Raw genomic sequence first — 21,201 nt, forward strand, 5'->3', positions numbered from 1 at the left:
TATAAAAAAAGATAATTTCTTTTTTTTTCATGTAACAGTTATTTTATACTTTAGTACAGTGCTGCAGTCTTAAACACTAAGAAGTTACAGGTAAATTGTTTTTTCAGTCAACCATTGTATAGTTAGAAGAAAGTAATCAGAACTTTTCAGGATCTTAGTCATATTACCAGAGTGGAAATGGCTTTACAAGTACTTAGTTATGTTGGAACCAACATACTGAAATCTTTCTAGGATAGAAGGTAAACAGGATTTTGGAATAAGAAACCGATGTCTAGTGCTGTGGTAAGATGAATTTGCTGGTGAAACAGAAGGAAGCCTGCTGTAATGTTGCTTTGTTTATGACACATGTTATTGAAGAAATCCCGGTCACTGTAAAACTTGCCATTGAATTATCAACACATGAATCTTTATTAGTCTGTATTGAATTGTGACCAGTTGAACGCTAATAACAATTCTCTATCTTATGCCTTGTTTCTGTTCTCATAGCCTTGTTACATAATTAAGATATTTTATAAGTAAAAGGAATGCCAAGGAAGAAATTATCTTAATTTTCTTTTACTTACGTTGGCATCCTTACCAATGACATTGATGACTCCTTCACATTGCACTTTTCCAGGATTTTGCTTTTATTGCTAAGTACAATAGTAAGTGAGGAGAAAAAAGAGTGAAAATGCGCATTGTTTTTTGTTTTAGGTGTTTGCCTAATTACTGTGAACATGGTGGTGAGTGCTCACAGTCCTGGAACAGTTTCCACTGTAACTGTGCCAATACTGGTTACAAGGGAGCTACTTGTCACTATCGTAAGTATAAGGTGTTTTCTGGTTTCTGATTATGCTTTTATTTCTGATTTAATTTCTTCACCACAAAACAAAACAAAAAGACAAAGCAAACCAAAGTAAAAAACATTTGAACTTACCATTCATAAAATATTCTCAGTTATAAAAATACTCATAATTTGGTTTGAGGAAAGGCCTTGGGAACTCAAAATATAGAACAAAAAATTGATTGAACTTTTAAGTGTTTTTCTTCTACATTTTTGTATTTTATATAAGATAGCAATATCCTCTCTCATCCATGTAACTCCACTTTCTGAATCAATGTATCATTTAGAAATACAGCAAATTCATCTGTATTAATCATAATAACTAATATTTATTATTTCTGAGCCACTGGGACTACATGCATTTCCAAAGCAATCCTATGCTAAACCTCAAACACATGTTTATATAGTTTTCTAGATCAGGAAGTAGATTAGAAGAAAATAAAATAAACACATTTTGAAAGCCTAAGTAAGTGTAACTTAGGTAATTTCACAGGAGATGCTTTAATTTGGTACTGCTTTCAGCAGTAGATAAAAGAAGATAAAATAAATATAAGATAAGATAAAAGAAGATAAAATAAATATACTGGCTTTCATTGCATGCCTATAATAAGTAAAAATCCATAGGCATTTACTGGTTTGGGTTTTTTTTTTTAATACAAAGATTGCCCTAATCTCAGATAAACAATTCTATACTTACATATTGTGTATATAAAATCATTACAATCTTTTTGGCCGCTTTTACAAAAAAATGTATGTCCACCTAAATGGGATTTTTTGAGAAATCACTGATTTTAGAAGACTGCCTATTTAAAAACTTGCTTGTACAAAGTCAACAATAGTCATAACTAACAATATTAAGAAAAACTATGTAAAGTAGAAAATATTACAACATTGGCTTTTGAATACCATGTGGTACCCCATTAAAACCTGATGAGCCCAGAGTGAAGATGAAGGTGATTTGATTCATTGCAATTTGAAAAGTCACAAATTGAATCATCTGTTAATTTCTATGAGGACAGAGGGAGGTGAGAGTTTCCTGATGATTAGGACTTGAGAAATGTAATAATATGAGTTACCAATTTTTTTATTGTCTAAAATAATAATGAATAACTGAAATTATGTAATTTTTAAATTTAGCTAAAAGTATTTACTGTACAGAACCATAAAATTGCGTTTGAAAATTGCAAAAATTGTTTATTGTGGATATTTCATAGAGTAAATAAAATGAATGGTTTGTCTCTTTTTATAGTTGTTGCCATATAATGTCAGTAGCCATCAGGCAAAAAATAGAAAGATAACACTCTTTAATACAATAGCTTATTAAAAAAAAAAGTATAGCACTCATAACTACTTTTCATTATTAATCTAACAGCTCATTCCTTTTGGCGTAATTTTTTAAAGTTTTGATAACTGATAGAGTGCAGTTTAATTTTGAAATGTAAGATAAAAACATTATGACTGCTCAAAAGAAATATGATAGTTAAAGGAGAATTTAGATTAATGTGTCCAGCTGTGACATTATCATCATGTTTTCTGAGATCCAGTTATAGAGGTGGACTCATATATCTTTTTTTTCTCAGATATTTGATGTATAGGCGGTATCACAGAATTTTTTTTTTAGATCTTGACTGATACAAAGTATACATGACAGGGAACCAAGGAGCTGTCATTTTGTCTTTGCTAATTTAGTTCTTTTACTGAAATCTCTGACATGTCACTTGCTTTTCCATTTACAGTGGGAAGAAACTTAAGAAGTGTGAAAGCCAAAAAATGCTTACCTTCTGCTTTACGTTGCAACAACAGCAACAAAAATCTGATTTGGTTGAGGTAGTCAATGGGGTTTTCCTCAAAATCAGATTACCAGAGTCTAAGTAATACCCTTGGCATTCTAGGATTTTTCAGAAGTTTTTCAACCATTTACTCACCCATATTTCATGTTTTTCTCCCAGAGGTTTTGAGCTGGAAATACAGAATAAAATCCTTAAAAATGCAACATGTAATCTCCATGTTAAATAAAATATGCTTAACAATTTCTAATAAAGGCATAGCTTTGATTGCATGAATTTTTCTTAATTCTTTAGCAGACAGCACACACCCAACTTCTTTTCCCAATGTCAAGGGTCATGCACTTTTTTTTATAATTTCTTGAATAAAATGTAAAATCATGCCATTACATTTGTGATGGAATATGTTCTTTTACAGCCATCTATGAGCAATCATGTGAAGCCTATAAGCACAGAGGGAACACTTCAGGCTTTTACAATATTGATTCAGATGGAAGTGGCCCCTTGGGACCATTTCTCGTGTACTGCAATATGACAGGTGAGGTGATAAACTTCCTTAGCTTACAGCTGTGGCTGTATGCGTGCTCATTATATTGAAACACAACTTATCAAGTGAGAAGTCTCTGCAGTTTGTGAATTTAATGTAAACATGAACAACAAAATGAAGGCGACTCCTTAGCTCAGGATATTGGGCAAATAATTAGGTATAAAAATTAGAATTATAACAGGATTCAGGCTTTGAAGCTAACACAGCATTCCTGTTATGCTTTGCATAAATGGGGCATGTGTTCCATATGGAGACAATGTCATTCTAGTTCATTTTTGGGGAGCAGCTTTGTTTTCACTGAAGTTGCAGCCTCTTGCGGATACTTAGGAAAATGAGAAATAAGTTATGTTTATGAGAAATTTTCTGACTTTCCCTGATAGCCTTCTGAAAAATTTTAACTTAGATCTGGCCTTTGTTGGGAGGAACATTGATGTTAAACTTCATCTTTCAAACTGCACGGTGATCTTTTGGAGAATACAAATGCAACAGTTGGTCTGCTTTTTAACAAAGCAGTTAATGTTATTTCCGTATGGTATATGGTATATTGGTAAAGGTCCTTTCAACTAAGCTTAAATTTAAATGGCTGTTTGGAATTTATTATTGCTGGATTTATGACTGTCTCCTTTACAGTTTACTTAGCTCCTTTTATTTGAAATTCTTTCCAGCCAAAATGACGGGAACATTTTATTGTTTTGTTTGACAAAAAAATACTTTTACACAGTTTTAACTGTTTAAAAGAATAGATGAATAAGCTAGATTTGAACTGGCTAGGGCTAGATATGCCCTAAGTGTTGAGAACTTGACTTAGAAACCTTATGGTAAGATTTTGATGTCGACTTGAGCACTTTTCCTAGTCTCATGGTGTCAGCTCCTGACTTTGACTTCTACAGTGAACTGTGCTTGCTCACAATAAGCACGTTTCAGATTGGCACAGGCTCTTAAAAAGAAATATTCTAGTGTCCTGTGAGACTAAAAGAGACCAAAGAATCATGGCAGAAAGATGACAATTTTTCTAAGTGGGTATAACTCTCCAAGGTACAGTGTTGCGTCTGATTTATCCTTGTGTGTCCATGAACAGCTGTTCCTGTTTTCCTCAGTCACTCCTTATTCACCACATTAAGCAAACATCATTGATCAGTTCGTCATCTCAAGATGCATTCTGACAGGACGAATCCTCTATATTTGTTTTGTTCCCAGTTTCCTCATGACTGGTATTCCCTTTTCCCACCAGAGGCAGGAAAGGCAGATGCCCACATTTCTTACTGCACTGCCTTGTCTTTGACATTTATGGGGCTCTGTTTTCAGGCAGCTGGGAGGGAGGTGCCATTTCCTGAATTTATTCTTGGAGGGCAGTTTCAGAATCAAAAGGCTACAGTCCACATTGTCAATTAAAATGCTACAAACTTTGCTGTTAGCTGTTTTTTGTGTAATTTTGTGAGTGTGACAATGAGTTGAATATCCAAACTCTTTGTCCTAATTTTTATGTTCAGTGTAATGTTTAGATGTATTCGTGTCTGTATGTGTATCCATCTACCAAAAAAACCCACAACTATAGAAAACAGTTCCCAAAACAAAGGAACCAAAATTTAAATTTGTTTTTCTAGCTATCTGGTTTTTGACAGTCTAATTACATCCTTAATAAAATTTTATGATTAGATGAAAAATATTTTGTTTAGATTTTCTGACTATTACCTATCTCTAAGTGACCATCATTCTTTCCTCTTCATGGATATTTTTATATGATCTGCCCTATATGGCCTATAGGCAGCTGATGATATAAAATACAGGTCTAGTAGTTAGAATACTATTGTTAGAATGCCTGAAATATAATGGCAATACTAAAATTTAGGAAAAAAAATTACCTTTTTTTTCTTTTTTTTTTTTTTATTAGCTGGCCATAAATATGCAAGAATACAGTGACCGTGAATCTGAATTTGACTGTCCCAGATGGGCTTTAACTGAAGCCTTCTCACCCCTACCTTGAAAGGGGTTTTGGTCAGGAGAGGTAGAGTTACAGGTTTTGAAAGGGGGAGTTGAAACAGAATAAGCTCATTTTTAACCTATTCACCAGTGAAGGATCTTGGCAAAAATACAAAACAGAAGAATGATATGAGCCTTCACAATGATTACTATTTAATTTTAGGTAGCAGTAATAATTCACCTTTGTGTAATCTTAGTTTTACAGTAAACTCAGTATATGCAAAAAACTTCTGCTTCTATGTATTAAAGAAAAGGCCTATAGGCCATTTTATCATACTGAATAAATCAGTTCAAGCTATAAGGATGTATTTAATGTAGGTAGATGCTAGGATATAGTTAGTGTTATTTTATGCAGTATTTAAGCCTAGGGAGAGTGGTTTTTTCTTCTAATCTTTCATTGCAATTTACCAAGTAAACAATATTTTATTTCTGATACAAATATTTGGGTGTCATCAGATATTCTTTCCCTATTGAATAATCCTAACTAGCTGAATATCTGTTACAGTCATGGCACAATGATCTACCTATGAATAGAAACAATGAAAAATTGTTTTCATTTTTGCTAAATGATTTATGTCTGTTTCATGGGCTCCAACGGGCTTTCTGTGATCAGAGAAGTTATCCTGAAGTTTGGCTGATTTCATCATTCATGCTCTTTCCCTTACTAACTTGCACAATGCTCTGATTCTTTATTACTTTTCACATGTGTTTGGAAAGATGCAACGTGGACGATTGTACAGCATAACAGCACCAACCTAACCAGGGTTAAAAGTGCTAATCGAGAGAACCCACACACTGTGTTTTTCAAGTATTCTGCCACCCTAGACCAGCTTCAGGCTGCAATAAACCTTGCAGACCACTGTGAACAGGAGCTTGCTTACTACTGCAAAAAGTCAAGGCTTTTAGATAAGTCAGGTAAGTAAAGCAGACAAACCTTATTATGTTGCATCATGCTTTTATTTTGCTAGCTACTAAAGTTATTTATTTCTAACAAGACTATGGCTTTTTGCTACTGTGGAGTTTGAACTACTTCAAATATTAAGTTCTCAGATTTCTGTAAATTGCCAAGAGATATTTGAACCAGGAAAATGCAAATGTCGATTTATAATGATTTTCTTTCAGAGAATTAAATTCACAAGTTAATTTCTCTCATAAGACTTTTAAATTAACAGAGATTGTGAATAAGATCCCATCTTATTTAGTCTTCCAAGAACTTTTTAATTTTAAAGAAGGAATTAAATTGTTACTGAGGAAATATTTTCTTAAAAGAGAACAAATTAGTGAGTAAATACTAGTAGGAGCTAATGTGTGCACTTAATGTGCATTTTGTGAGTACTTGACAAAACACATCAATAACATTGAATTCCCACTATCCAGTATAAACATTCTTAGAAAGCTCAGTAGTTAAAATGTGGATTATTGACAAAATTATAATTGCCTTAAGAAATAATGGAAGATCTGATCTACTTAAAATAAAAGCGAAGTTATGTAGTCTATTTAAATTTTAACTTTATTGACACAGAGCTGGTGTTAAAAGACCTTACTCTGAACATCTAAGCGCTCCAAATAATGTGGAGGTAAAATCTTCATTGTTTACTTTCTTTTGAAAAACTTAGTGAAATTTTTTGGCTTGTGCACCAGAAACTCTTAAAATGGTAAAAATTGATTCGTTGACATTCTTTCCTACTAAGCAGAGAGAATGCCTCTGCGTGAAACCCTCTCTGGTTCTAGGTCTAAGCTCTTTACTTATGCATTATTTCTCACTAATTATGGCATGGGTATCTCTGGACTTCTCAGGCTGGTGTTTGCTTTTGGAACAATACCTTTTTGAAAACACCTCCACAGCAAAAAAAGTGAACCTGCTGCTTAAGGTGTCCTGATGAACCTTCTTTTTACTGTGGGCTCCAAATTAAAGCTATGTTTAGATGTTCAAAACCCTGGTTTGCCTCAAGCAGAAAGTTTAAAGACTTTTTTTTTTTTGGTCCAGGGAGATTGCATGTAAATGTGCTAAAATAATTCACTATCTATATTGTTATGCTGTTTATATTGCATATAGCTGCATGTTTATAAAATGCACATAAATTTGTTAAAATAAATGTTTTTAAAGTGTGCAATCAGATGTGGTAAGTTATTTAAAATTTAGTTTTGAATGCTAGGAATAAATAGATGTGAAAGAGACTTATATGAGACTTCTACAAATTTTCTAAAATAATTTCTTTTTAAACAGAGTTTAATCACTCTCATTTCTACTGTTTACGATCTTCACTAGGTATGCCTCAGAAATAGAAAATTTGATGATGGTTACATAATATATTTTTTGGAACATACAATCCACCTACTAATTCTAAACTGACTGTATTTTAGGAATGCATTGTATTCAATCCGCCTGGATAGCATTTGCAAATGATCTCATTAAAGAAGCCATTGCTTAATACATTTATGTGATCATTATGAAGAAATCTCTAACCATTTTAATTAATGGCTTCATTTTGCCCAGGCAGTACTTTCTGCCAAGGCGGTGAAAAAAATCTGAGCTAATCAGTATGAACTTGCAGCATTTCAGTAAATACTATCTCCTGACTGCTGTATGAACAAATAACTGAGACCAGCTTTTAAACATACCTCAATGTCCCTAGTGAAACGTTGGGAATGCTAATTCAGGACTACAGTATAAACCTATGGCATGCTGTTAAAGCAGCAGAAATATTCTGCTTTTTACAGCCTTAGTTGCTAGAACCTTTTTAAAGTGTTGTCTGATAAATTATTTATACACAGTCTCTGGGTTTTCTTCCTCCTGTGATGGTTTGCAAACGCAAACACTGATATTGGACATTGATGCCATTATGCAAGCTTGACTTTTCGAAAAACTGCACATACTGTTTTTTGGCCTGCTGGGCTGACAGTTGTGTGGTAATGAATGCAGTCAATATGTTCACGATCTGAAAGATTGTCTGTGTAACAGAGGTCTTATCTAACAGTGAGGTTTAATAAGCAGTGGTGCTTGTAAGCAAAGTTGAGAGTAGAATAAATTCCAGCTTCTTCATGGGGGCCCGGTGCTGAAAATGGAGCTCCAGCAGAAGCAAAAAAAAAAAGTATCTATAAGAAATTCTGTAGTTTAACACTACTTGATTGCTTCTCATGCCTTGACTTTCATGCATCTATCACCCTTCTTCCATCTCATTTGAGACGGTTTATCTTTTTGCTTCATATCATTTAGCTATCATGTGTTCTGCAGGTATTTCTGTTGCTATACTTGCTTCGCAATATCTTTAAGCTTATTCTGCAGTACTGTACTTTCATTAAAGTGCTTTCATTAAAGAAAGTAAGTTTTATCATTTTGCTACAAACAATGCTGACTGGATGCACCACAGAGAGATGTGATAGTCCTGGGCAACTTCACTTTTCCTCATCAGATATACCAGTTTGCTTATGGGATAACCATTAACATGATTTCTGTTGTCTCTGAGTATATAAATTCTGAATCTGCTGTCCATGACTGAACAGCTGTCTTTGGATGTTTCTGTTTGACACCACGACTCAGCTACTCAGAGCTCATCACAGATATTGGTAGTAGTGCTCTGTAATACTCTTGGTAGTGGGATGAGGCCATTTCTGTAACTTCCCTTATTCTATTTCTGGCGGTTCCAACATCTGAAATTGATCTTTACTAGAGAATATAAACTATCCTGATTTTTAGGATGATTATGTCTCCGCTTTCATGGACCATTTTAAAATGAATTATATAAATTGACTGCTTAAGATAAATTATTCTAATATCATGGCTGGCTGAACTAGGTACTGTGAGTTCCCTTTTCTACTAATGCAAGCAAAAATCTGTGACAATCACTTAGTATGTGATAACGAAGTATTAAAATGAAAAATTGCTTATCAAGTAGAGGTGGAAATTTATTTTTTCCTGGTCATTTAAAGGTGTTAAATTTGAGCAGGTTTTTTTGTCTTCTTAAACTTTTGGAAAACTATTTGGATGGGAAAACTGAGAGAAGTAGGAGACAAGACTGGGCATTGATTTTCTCTAACCTTTTTAGATGGGATGCCACTGAGCTGGTGGATTGGAAGAACCAATGAAACTCATACTTACTGGGGAGGTTCCTTGCCTGCTGTACAAAAATGTGCTTGTGGACTGGAGGGAAGCTGCATTGATTCCCAGCATTACTGCAACTGTGATGCGGACAGGGATGAATGGTGACTTTTTACTGTTCATTATTCATAATAACTTTTTTGTTAAAAGTAAATAAAGAAAATATACAGGCCTTAGCACATTTATAATACCAAGGCATTTGGAAATCTAAGTTGCCATACTGTCATCTGATTCTTTGCTATAGAACATAATTTTTCACGAAGTTATTGCTGGACATATTAAGTATTATTGCTAATTCTTTCACTGTAAATTTTGGGGAAGATTTAATTTTACAGATACTTTCTAGTCTTTAGTATATTGCATGTTATAAATTTAGACAATAGTTCTTTAGCCCAACTTCAGTTAGTTTTAGATTACTGAACATAATTAAAGTTAAAATAAAGCATTCTGTTAAAAAAGTTAATTCTTAGCATAATTTATAATTACACTTTAAGGTTTAGACTTTTTACATCCTTTTTTTTTTTCATCTACAACATAGATAAAGAAAATTAATACTCTTGCTATCAATGAAGCAAAGCAGTCATATGGAGTCCTATTCAAAGAGAATAAATGGATTTCTAGCATGTACATCTTCCACTTGTGCCTAAAATTCTCTGGTGTCATTTACAATAACTTTCAAATAAATAATATAATGAATGAGTTCTTGTTACAATGTCAGATCTGAACCTTACTTTTCATTTAGTAGGATCGGACGCAACTTTCTCAACAATAGCTCTAATGCAGCACAGGATTTGATAATGCGGAGGGACTTTTCAAATGAAAGCTCTTCTGTTAAAGAAACTTTTATGGTCTTAAAATTGTGAAGTTCATTTACCTAAATAAATAAAGTTCAGTGAGTACATTAATATATGCATTTTAAAAAAATTTTTTTTTGAAAGTGGGAAAATGTAAAGAAGATTAGGAACTTAGAAACAACTTGATGTATACAAAATCAAGCAATACATCATTTTTTTAAAGGAAGGTCCACCCTTCCTTTAAAGGAGTGACTACTGAGTTGGGTCGGAAAATGCTTGTTCCCTCAACATGAGCAGGGAATTCAACAGAAATGAAAGTACAAGAAAGAGTTAATCAAAGAACAATTCTTCACAAGCTTCAAAGATTTCTGGAGAAAAGAATTTCCTATTGCAGTAAAATTCGCAGAGTGATATCTGTGACATTTATTCCAAAAAAGAGATTAAAGAAACACATACATCACTAGGAATTTCCCTAATATTATGCTGTATGAAAATAAAAACAATATTAATTTCTTACAAAAAAATAAGGTGTTAAAAGATTAATGCATTTTGAGAAAAAAATTAGCACCATTTCTCAGACACGTAAAATGTTATTGCTCAGTTTTGTCATGCATTCAGTCCATGCTCACATATATACGTTAATTTTTAATGGCAATATATTTGTAAATACAGTAGATGCGAGGCTTATGTGCATGTCTTCACATGCACATCCACTTCCAGTATGTTGCTTAGATGTTCATGAGTGTATTAAATTCAAAGTACAATGACACGGGGTTTGTATTTCTGTTTGTATCCATTTTTGATACTCATCTTCCCAGTGACTCCAGTGTTACAGCAGTTATGTGTGCACTAATTTTGGTAATTGTGATTAATGTTGTATTTGGTTCCCTAGAGACAACTGTTTTGGATCAGTTTACTAGATACTGTTCAGTGGTGGAAAAAGTAGGCAGAAGCTCTGCTTGTTCGAGATACATTTTGAGCACAGGGAACACCATGGTTTTGAAGCACTGGTTTTGACAGTCTACTTTTATAGTGAAATCTATCTTATTTCATGCGTTGAACATAGATTTAAATCTAAACTCCTTATTTGAGTAGTCAAAAGCTTTAAGCCTATAGAACTCGACAACAGAATTTTATTTTTTTTTAAATCTGATACTAAAAATTTAAAAATTTGAAATCCTCTCCACAGAAGATCATTTATATTCAGTTTCCTTTTGTTTACAGCATCATTTTACTGAAGGAAACACTTCTGATGTTTTGAGGGATTTTCTTTTAGTTCTAAATTAGAAACCTGCAATATCTCACTTCATGAAAAATTAACATTTAAAAAACCTCATGTTTTGCATTCCTCAGTGAAGCAAAATAGTTTGCTAAAAACATGTCCATTTGTTTGCACTGTGCTCCAAAACAGATAAACAGAAATTGTATGCAGAAGAAGGATGATGATGATGATGGTCATGATGATGATGATGATGATGATGATCATGATGATGATGATGATGATAGGAAAGGAAGAGGGGAGAAAAAAGTCAATAATTTTATTCAGCATAAGGAGTTTCTGCTGTTTATTCTGAACTATTTGCTTTGCCCTTAAAGGGAGGATTCAACCATGAATGGACTAAATGGACAGATTAAATTTTCCAGAATAAACCTGAGTAACTGAGCATTTCCATGGATTTAGGGAAGGAAATTTTAGGGCCAAAACTGGTGCTTATGAAATTTAAAAATTCGTTTCTGGCACTAAGTCAACAAAGATTTTAAACAAGGAACTAAGACTAATATTACAAGTACTAGATGTGTGCTCAGAGTGCAAAGTTGCATATTTTCTTTTCTGCAAGTTTCATATTTGTAGCATGTACTGTTTTTCCTGTAGTCAGCATGACTTTATACTTTTCTATTTGATTTTTTTTTTTTTAACTTTTGTCAAGGTTGGCAAAAAAAAAAAGTTAGACTTACTTGAAAGTTATATGAAGGCATTAAATATTCCCTATTGATGACGGAGTAAATTACAGATACAGTATGTCCTCAGCAACATAAAACTCATTTTCAAATTTGACTTGAGCAAATTCATTGTCTTAGGCAGCTAGTGAGGTGCCCATTTATTCAAGAGGACTTTTCTCACAACCATAACAACCATGGTCACAACCATAAGACTACCTGCTTCCAATGAAATTCTTTTAGTCCTGTCAACTGAGCCCAGTGTCAACTCCAAAGCATACGTTTCTATGTACAGTTTTTTGTATCACACATACACAAACACATTATACACACATACATATTTAGGCAGCCTTTTTCAGTTTTTTTTGTTTTAATTTCTTTCCTTTTTCTCAGGAGTGTGTCAATGATAATGACATATTTATTGGAAACATTTAGGAGAACTGTGACTTTTATTTTACCTTTTCAGGACAAATGATACTGGCTTCCTCTCCTACAAGGACCATCTACCAGTAACTGAGATTGTGATCACAGATACTGACAGACCAAACTCAGAAGCTGCTTACAAACTGGGGCCTTTGCTTTGTCGTGGTGATAGTAAGTAACTAATAAAGAGTTTTGCTAAACAGTGATGCATTTTTTCTGCAGTACCTTTGAAATATTATTTGTTACAAATGTAAGATAGACTTCTCTAAAAACCTCATCCAGTTCTTCGTGGAATTAGAAAAAAAAACGCCACCGTCGAGTGCAAACCATCGAAGTTGTAAAAATTTACTTTTCACTATATACGTCAATAGTGAGAACAAAAAGTGTTATAATAGTTTTCAAACAGATATTTTGGTTTACCCAACTGGAATTAACTTATGAATAAATCATTACATGAAGGGGAATTTGTAGCTGGTTACCATGTCTTGGGGACATACCATTCACTAGCTATGAATGCATCCATCACAAAGCATTACACATGTTATCTCCTCTGAATATTTATGCATCTAGGAAAACTACACTGTAGGGGAATAATTCAGTGTATGCAATATCTACATGTAAATTTTCTACATGTAAGAATTTAAATTTGGCAAATTTAATCATAATACTAGATTTACATTCTAAATACATATATGTAACAACCAGAATAATATGTTTGTGCAAAATGACACCTTATTGAAAATTTGTGATGATACTTCTCTTTTTAATAATTTCCCTTCTCAATGGAAAAGAGAACATGTTTGGCTTATGTTCACTAGTAATGTATTACACAAAATTTTATGTCTGCTGCTGTTTGTAATCAAAAATTAGGAATTAGGAGAAGAAATGCTATAAAAAACCCCAAAGAACTCAGCTGAAGAATTGGGTGGGCCATATTTGATAAACAGTTGAGTAAGTTAATACAGTATTCAGATAGGTTGATTTTCTTAAATCACATTACCTTATGAATTTTCATGAACTTAACTGTTATCTATACTAATTATTATATTTAAATATAATAGATACAGTATTTAGAAATATTTTTATTCTTTATGTGATTTTCTGCATTCATCATATGGTGTCATGTTTGGTTTTCAAATTTCTTCAGTTTTATGAGTAAGAGAAATACCAGTAGTGTACTATTTTCTACTTTTAAGCACCCTCAGTAAAGCACATTGATAAAAACATATAAATTAGTATGTATTTATTTTTGTGTCATCTCTGTCTTGTCAGAGTAATTATGCCTGGAAAATTTGTTAACAGATGTGTGTTTCAGCACTGCATTCTAATTTTCTTATGAAAATTCATAAGACTTAAAAAATCCCATGGGGTTCTTTCACTTTGCTAGTCTGACATCTGATTGTGAGCTGATCATTTGTCCTACATATCATAATACTATGATATAGTATTATGGTATTAATTCAGAGTGATAGGACCTACTGAGGTGTCCTGCTTATAGCAGGATTAGCCATGTGTTGAGATCACTGGTCTCTCAGTGCTTTGTCAAACTGGTGTTTGAAGCACCCTAGGATGGAGCCTGCACTGCTTCTCTGGGCAGCTTCTACCTCTGTTTGGCTGTCCTCAGTGAGAATTTCTTTTTGCTTTCATTCAGCCTGAAACTCTGTGCTTTCACCATAACCACTGTCTTTGATATTCACCCCTTACACCAATGCAAAGACTCTGTATCAGTCTCTTTGATGATTTCCCCTTAGGTTTTGGAGTCTGCTGTCAGGTTCCTCAGAAAACCTTTTCCTTCCCCTGGCTGGAGCAGCCCAGCTCCTCCTGCCTGAAGGGCAGGACAAGTGCTCCAGACCTGAACATTCCGGTGGCCTCCACAATGCTTGATGCTGTTTATTAATGTTTTCCTTTGCTAGAGGAAAGGAAATTGGAAACCCAGTGTAGGTGTTCTCTTACAAATGTCAAATAGAGAGGGGTAACCACCTCCCTCAGTTGGCTGGCCATGCTCACTCAGCCTGTGGTGCAGCAGACCTCCACTGTGGCCACAGACCATGAAGCCAGTGACAAAGAGAGCAGTGAAACAGAAACACTTACAGCTTGTGTAGTTCTAATTACTGTGGGGAAGAATTTGAATTCCACTACTCACCAAGTTCCCAAATATTATTAATTACATAACCTGACCTCAGACGTGACAGATCTTAAAACATGGAAGTCAACTAGCTTCCTTGGAGTAATCTCTAAAACATACAGAGAGTTTTGACACCCATTGACCTCCCTGAGTTCATTTGATGTTTGCTTAGTCTGGGTGATTGAATTGCTGCAATATTTTACACTGATGATGAATGATCACAGTATTTCTAGACAAGCTGTGATAGAGGATTCTACAATATCATGACGAAAAGCACAAGAACTCAGTCTGAATGTCAGAGAAATATTCTTGTAATGTCATACAACTTTATAGCATTTGACTTCAAAAAGAAGCAATTTTGAAATGAAACAAGCTCAGTGAAAAGATTTCAGAATATAACCGTTCATGGTCATAATACAACAAAAACCTTGGAATAAGAACATTGATTTAGATTGTTCAATAATGCAATTTTTCTCAGCCATTTACATCATAAAGACAGTATGAGAAGACATGTATTTAAGGAGGTAAGAACTAAAATTTGAGAAAACAAAACAATTTTTGAAGGAAAATAATTGTGTCATAGATTTTGACATAAACCCAAAGTGTTAAAAAACCCAGAAATTTTATGAGTGTATATAATAAACTATCTCAATACAAGTTACTATATAATTTTGGCATGTTATATGTATATTTAATATTTTTATGATGTATATGATGTGTCACCTATATTAGGAAATTGTCATATAAATATTTTATAGCATGATATATAATGAGGTCCAGGGAAGGGCAGTAAGGCCGATGAAGGGCCTAGAGGGTAAGTCCCATGAGGAAAGGATGAGGAAGCTGGGGATGTTTAGCCTAGAGAAAAGGAGGCTCAGGAGAGACCTTATCACTCCCTGCAGCCACCTGAAAGGAGGATGTAGCCAGTGAGGATTGGCCTCTTCTCCCCGGCAGCCAGTGGCAGGTGAAGAGGACACGGTATCAAGCTGCACCCGGGGACGTTCAGGTTGTACATCAGGGGAGTTTTTTCATAGAAGGGGTTATTAAGCATTGGAGTGGGTTGCTCAAGGAGGCTGTGGAGTCATCATCCCTGGAGGTGTTTAAGGGAGGACTGGACAGGGCACTCAGTGCTGTGGTCTAGTTGGCAAGGTGGTGACCACTCAACAGTTGGACTCAATATTCTCAGGAGTCTTTTGCAATGTAAGTGATCTATCCTACACAGGAAATTATACATATATATATTTATATGTATATGCAATATATAAATATATATATATTATGGGCATATATATATATAATACATAGACTTTATTGAAATATAATAATATAATTCCTCATACATAATATGTGCTGTAATAAATACTGAGTACAGGACATAGTAGATTTATTTCTACTCATTGTGTATCAGCAGTGGAATTTATAATGAACATTTTATTTGATATTCAGTTTTATGGTTAATGTAAATAGCTATGACTTGCAGTAATTTCTGAGTTCTGCATATTAATTTTCACAGTAGACAAAATTGATGAAGTTTAAACTCTCTTGCCAGGCCACTGCTTCTAGCATCAATTTGAAGCTGCAGAAGGAAGGAAATCTGCTGTTAAAACTTTTTTCCTAACCTGAGGTTGCTGACACCCATGAGGGTGTAATTAATGTACATAATGTATTTAAAAGAATGTAATTAAATATACATTTAATGACATTTACCTTTGCGTAGATGAAGAATGCAGAAAAATGTCTAGTGGCAAATACCCATTTTTCAGAAGTGCTGTCAAACAAGGCAGAATAGATATTCCTGGACTCACAGTGCCATTTGAATACTCTTCATAGAGATCATTGATATTTTTACTTCTGTCACTCTCCAGAATTAAATTATACAATTGTATTTCACAGGGGATATCTTTTATTAAATTGGTTTCTGTTCTATCTGACAGACATTAGTTTTTTAGGATAACTGACTAGCATACCATGTAGAAACATGGAGGAGAAGGTTTACTGGTATTTATAATACCTTCAGTACTTCATTAAATTACTTGAATCTAAACAATCAGAAATTCTTATTCCATCAATAATCTATTCCTTGTGGGACAGTTACTTGGGAGGAAAAGAAAATGTTAATTCCTACAGCAAAATAAAAGTAGAACCATGAATAATTGGTTGAATTGAATTGCCATAAACCATGCACTCCACTGACTTAAGTTTCCAAGTTAGATTTACTTATTTGGGTGCTTCTGAAAACTCATGTATCAAATACAGTCCAGCAGAAGGTGGCTCTTTATTGTTTTAGTTAACATTCCATTTCAGTACTTGGCTTCTTTATTTTAGGCTTTAAGGATTGATCTCTTCAACGAAGTATGTTGCTTATAAGAAAATCAAACCAATTGGTCAGAGCAAGGCAGGAAAGGGTAGCCTTCGGTAAGGAAAAAACCCCAAAATAAAATAAATACAACATAGTTTATTTTATAAAAGTTTTTAAAAATTACATTCAGGTGTTATGTATTTTTTTCAGCATTTTTATAAAGTTACCTTACTATAAGATGCCAAGATAGGACTCACACTTTTCTGTCACCTTCAAAATGAGGTACTGATTTATTACTGATTCATTTCTATAATCCCTTTTCTGCTCTACAATATGTTTAATAAATTGTATGGTATGACAGCTGGCATCAGATTGAAAAATGTATCTAACTATAGTGAAAGTTATGATTAACACTAACTAAGAAGAGTAACAGGAAAGATTTTGAAGTATATGAGAATGAACAATGTTTTTGGTACATTAACAGATATAAATTTTATGGTCTTCATGAAAAAAGAAAGTTATCTTCATTTTTTTTTGTCATTATTGAAGTAAAAGCTAGATGTTAAATAAATTCCAATAGAGTCAGTTAGTGGGAGTAGATTAAAAATACCCACCCTTCTATGTTGGGTGGTTTTTGTTCTTGTTCTTTTTATTACAAGGGCTGAGTAGACATATTCTTATTTATTACTATGAATATCCAGTAAGTGTTAGGACATAAAAATAAATCCAAAATACTGAAATATGGCTAATGTGCCAAAATTATGTATATTAAATGGCTGATTATAATCTGTCAGCATAAAACTAATTCTTGGGCCAAAAATAAAATTATTGATTTAGATCCTTATAAAAAATAATATAAATGCATATTTATAGATAATATAATGCATTGTAAAGATTATATACCATTCAGCAGGAATTTACATTAATAAAGATAAGGGTAATACTGGTGAGGACACCAATAGAATTTAATAAGGTATTTGATGGAGTCTTGTTTACTTGGCTGAATAAAAAAAAAGTAAATTCAACTGCAGAGTGACAGAGCAAGCATGTAAATGCAAGCAGATAATCCATTCAATGTGAGTTCTCTGTTTGACATTTAAATAAAAAAAGAAATATTGTCAGCTTTGGATGTAACAGAGACTAACTGTATCAACCACTTGCAATACCTTCATTAAAGCAGTGCAGTAAATTTCTAATTTGGCAAAAAAAAGCCTGTTTCATCTCTCTTCAGTACCCTGAGAAATCAGGACATGTCTTTCACTTTCAATAGCAGAAGTATTTGTAAACCGCGTGTTCAACTCTTCCCCTTTATTTGGTTTATATCAATTGTTATTAATTCATGTTTGTCCTAACCTCAGTCTAATCAACATTGTTTTAGTCCTCTTTGCAGCTTCCTGCATAATCAAGAGGTTTAATACAAGTCTGTGATTACACTTTTACATATATGAAGAGAATGTAAGGTTAAAGGATAGTATTTAAGAAGTTGAGGTTCATTTTTTAGTGAAAGCATTTAAATCCCTTGTTTGAATTTGGGTATAATCTAAGGTGATATGTTAAACTTAAAAAGAGTTTCACAGAGGAAGAAATTCCAAATGATATTCTTGAAAGCAGGAGATAAAATCAGGAATGTATTTAATGTTTGGGATTTGAAGCTACACTGTATGTGAATACATACATATGCACAAACTGACAGTAAAAGCATTTGTGAATTTTCCATAAATTGACATTTTTAATGCAATCAATTGAATATTTTTCCTAGACTAAATTCTCTTTTTCAGACAAGACTGATTCAGGGAATTTATATAGTCTGTGTTATATCAGACATTGAACTAGTCCCTTCTGGACTTTTATCTGTGGAACGTAGAGTTAAAAAAAAAAATCCCAAAGTACAAAATGTACAACATAAGATCTTTATTTTCTTTGGCTCAATACTCAGTGTCCCTGCTGACAGAATGAAGATGCAGCCATTAGAGATATGACAAGGAATTGACACAAATGATGAACAGATTTCAGTTTTGAGTAGGAAGTTGAAGAGCTCTATGAATTGCAATTGCACAATTGTTTTGAGAAGGCTAATTTATCTGTCTTATTATTATTGTCCCTTTTTTTTTGTTTTACAGTGTCACGTTGGTAAGGCTAGTTGATATATGCCAAAAACATATGTATATTTTTCAATAAAAATAACTTCATGTATAATTTATATTAGGATCTTCCTTCTTTTTACTCATAGGAAGACTCCAGTCTTACAGCTTAGATAAAATGCTAAATAATATTGATTTTCTAACAAAATGGTGTTTGGCAGTTCCAGAAAACTAAATGGGAGACTGTGAGCCAGATGCTGTAAAGTTAAGAAATTCTTTTCCCACCCTGATTTACAACAATATAAGATACTTTGTAATATACTTTTCCTAAGCCTGTATTTAAGCTGCTTGATCGATAGAGCATCTTTACATTAATAAATTACACAGTTCTCAGAGCTGAGAAAAAGAATGGTTAGACAAGAAAAAGCACTAAACTAAGAGAGAAAAAAATAAAACTTCCTATCCCTCCCCCAAGGACTCCATTTTGATTTACAAGTATCATTCAAATGCTTCTGTGAAACTAATTGTATCATTACTTTACTGGACTGTTACTGCTCCTATTGCCTCTTTGCTAATTGCTGGCAATGTTGTACCAATTTTGTATAAATTACAGTATTAAACTTCCTATTGTGTTGGAATTACTGGTATCAGCCAGCCCATTATTTTTAAGTAGCTGTGATACACAGCTGTTAGTCACAACAGTTGTGAAGTTTGCTCTGTGGGAGCCATGACCTGACACAGTTGAGGAGCATGGGCTTAAAATTGATGCCAATATGTAAGGCTGCTGCTTTTGTCTGGTGGCAAAACTTTTCACAGGTTGGCAACCTCAAGAAGCCCATAAGGCAGCACAGGAGAGTGAGGTGCAAAGCTACATGTTCCCCTCCCAGCCCGAGCCATCTGTTCACAGCTGCCTTACCATGTAAATGTTATCCCGATGGCTGCTTTAACTTGTGATAGCTGGCAGTACTCCCGGGTGTCAAAAGTCATAATGAGCAATCGCCAGAATATGTGTGAAAATCCTCCCATGCTGCTTTTCTAGGGTTTTCTACGTTTGGGTTCCAAACTCTTCCAAAAATGGTAAAAACTCTGCTGGAATGAGGGAATGGACTTTAATTGTACTTCTCTGGCTGTGGATTAGGCCTCCATATAAACTGCATAATAAGGTTTGCTTTTGCAGGGAAGAAAGAAATTTTCAAATATTTTTTTTTATTTCCCCTTCCCATCCTAAAAGCACTACATGGCTGGAGCAAGAATTATAGTACTACATGACTATAAGAGTGAGATCACAACATTATCAGGAGAATATTCAATAGGCTTGATCAATTAGATAAGAAAATATTAAATGTATCATTTTGTTTAGGAAGCAATATAGTTTAATAAAGAAATACTGATATATCTGTAATGATTCAGGTATATTAACCAGGTACTTCTAGTTGAACACCATAAATGAAGATTTTTGTCCTTATTAGAAGAAGGTGATATTAGAGATTTTACTTCAGCATTTTAAAAATCAATAACAAAACCTCGCAAATCATGATTGGATGCTTACTAAAAATAAATAAAACCAGGAAAATATCTATGCTGATTTATTAAATTTTCCAATTTACTTCCTTGATTTCTTCTACAGTAATTGCAAGGATATTTGTCATGCATTCTTTGAGATATCTGGTAAATTTCGCTGGACTGCAACAGTAACAAGTCTCTTTTTCTTGTTATGTAAAATATATATTTAATAAGTCTCATAGTTATTGCTTGTACTAACTAGTCCTAGAATTGTAAAGGTTAAATATAAGTAAATCTATAATAAAAGGTCTTAGCTGTTAGCTTTGCACCGCCTGCATGTTCACCACTGAACCACGTCCTCAAGTGCCATATCCACAAGTTTTTCAAACACTTTCATGCATTATGACTCCACTCTGGGAAGTCTGTTACAATGCTTTACAACCCTTTCAGTGAAAAGAATATTTGTAATATTTAATCTAAACCTGAGGCCATTTCCTCTCATCCTGTCACTTGTAACCTGTGAGAAGACAATGGGCCCTGCCTCACTACGCCCTCCTTTCAGGCGGTTGCAGAGAACACGGTCCCCACGAGCCTCCTTTTCTCCAGGCTAAACAGCTCCCTCAGCCATACTACTTTAATGTAGGTAACGTACTTCATTCATAGCTGCTGTGTTTGCTTACTTCACGAAAGGATACGTCAGGCCATAACCGGACTCCACAGCTGAGATGAAATTAATTTTGTTTCCTAATAATTGTTTTTTTGTTGCCTGAGCTAAGCACCTTATTCTTGGTGAAACATTATTCTA

At 33.8% G+C, this 21,201-nt stretch overlaps 1 protein-coding gene across 2 annotated transcripts in view; it reads left to right on the forward strand.

The window, feature by feature from the left end:
- The window catches only part of CNTNAP4 (contactin associated protein family member 4), a 208,017-nt gene that overhangs the window by 161,488 nt on the left and 25,328 nt on the right, over window positions 1-21,201 (forward strand). For both annotated transcript variants that reach the window (XM_059492753.1, XM_059492754.1), the window contains 5 exons: window positions 694-800; window positions 3,026-3,145; window positions 5,852-6,049; window positions 9,181-9,337; window positions 12,432-12,559. In XM_059492753.1, coding sequence (XP_059348736.1) covers window positions 694-800; window positions 3,026-3,145; window positions 5,852-6,049; window positions 9,181-9,337; window positions 12,432-12,559 — 710 coding nt within the window. The remainder of the gene's footprint in view (window positions 1-693; window positions 801-3,025; window positions 3,146-5,851; window positions 6,050-9,180; window positions 9,338-12,431; window positions 12,560-21,201) is intronic.

The sequence above is a fragment of the Ammospiza nelsoni genome, chromosome Z (assembly GCF_027579445.1).
Source record: "Ammospiza nelsoni isolate bAmmNel1 chromosome Z, bAmmNel1.pri, whole genome shotgun sequence".
NCBI classification, from domain to species: Eukaryota; Metazoa; Chordata; class Aves; order Passeriformes; family Passerellidae; genus Ammospiza; species Ammospiza nelsoni.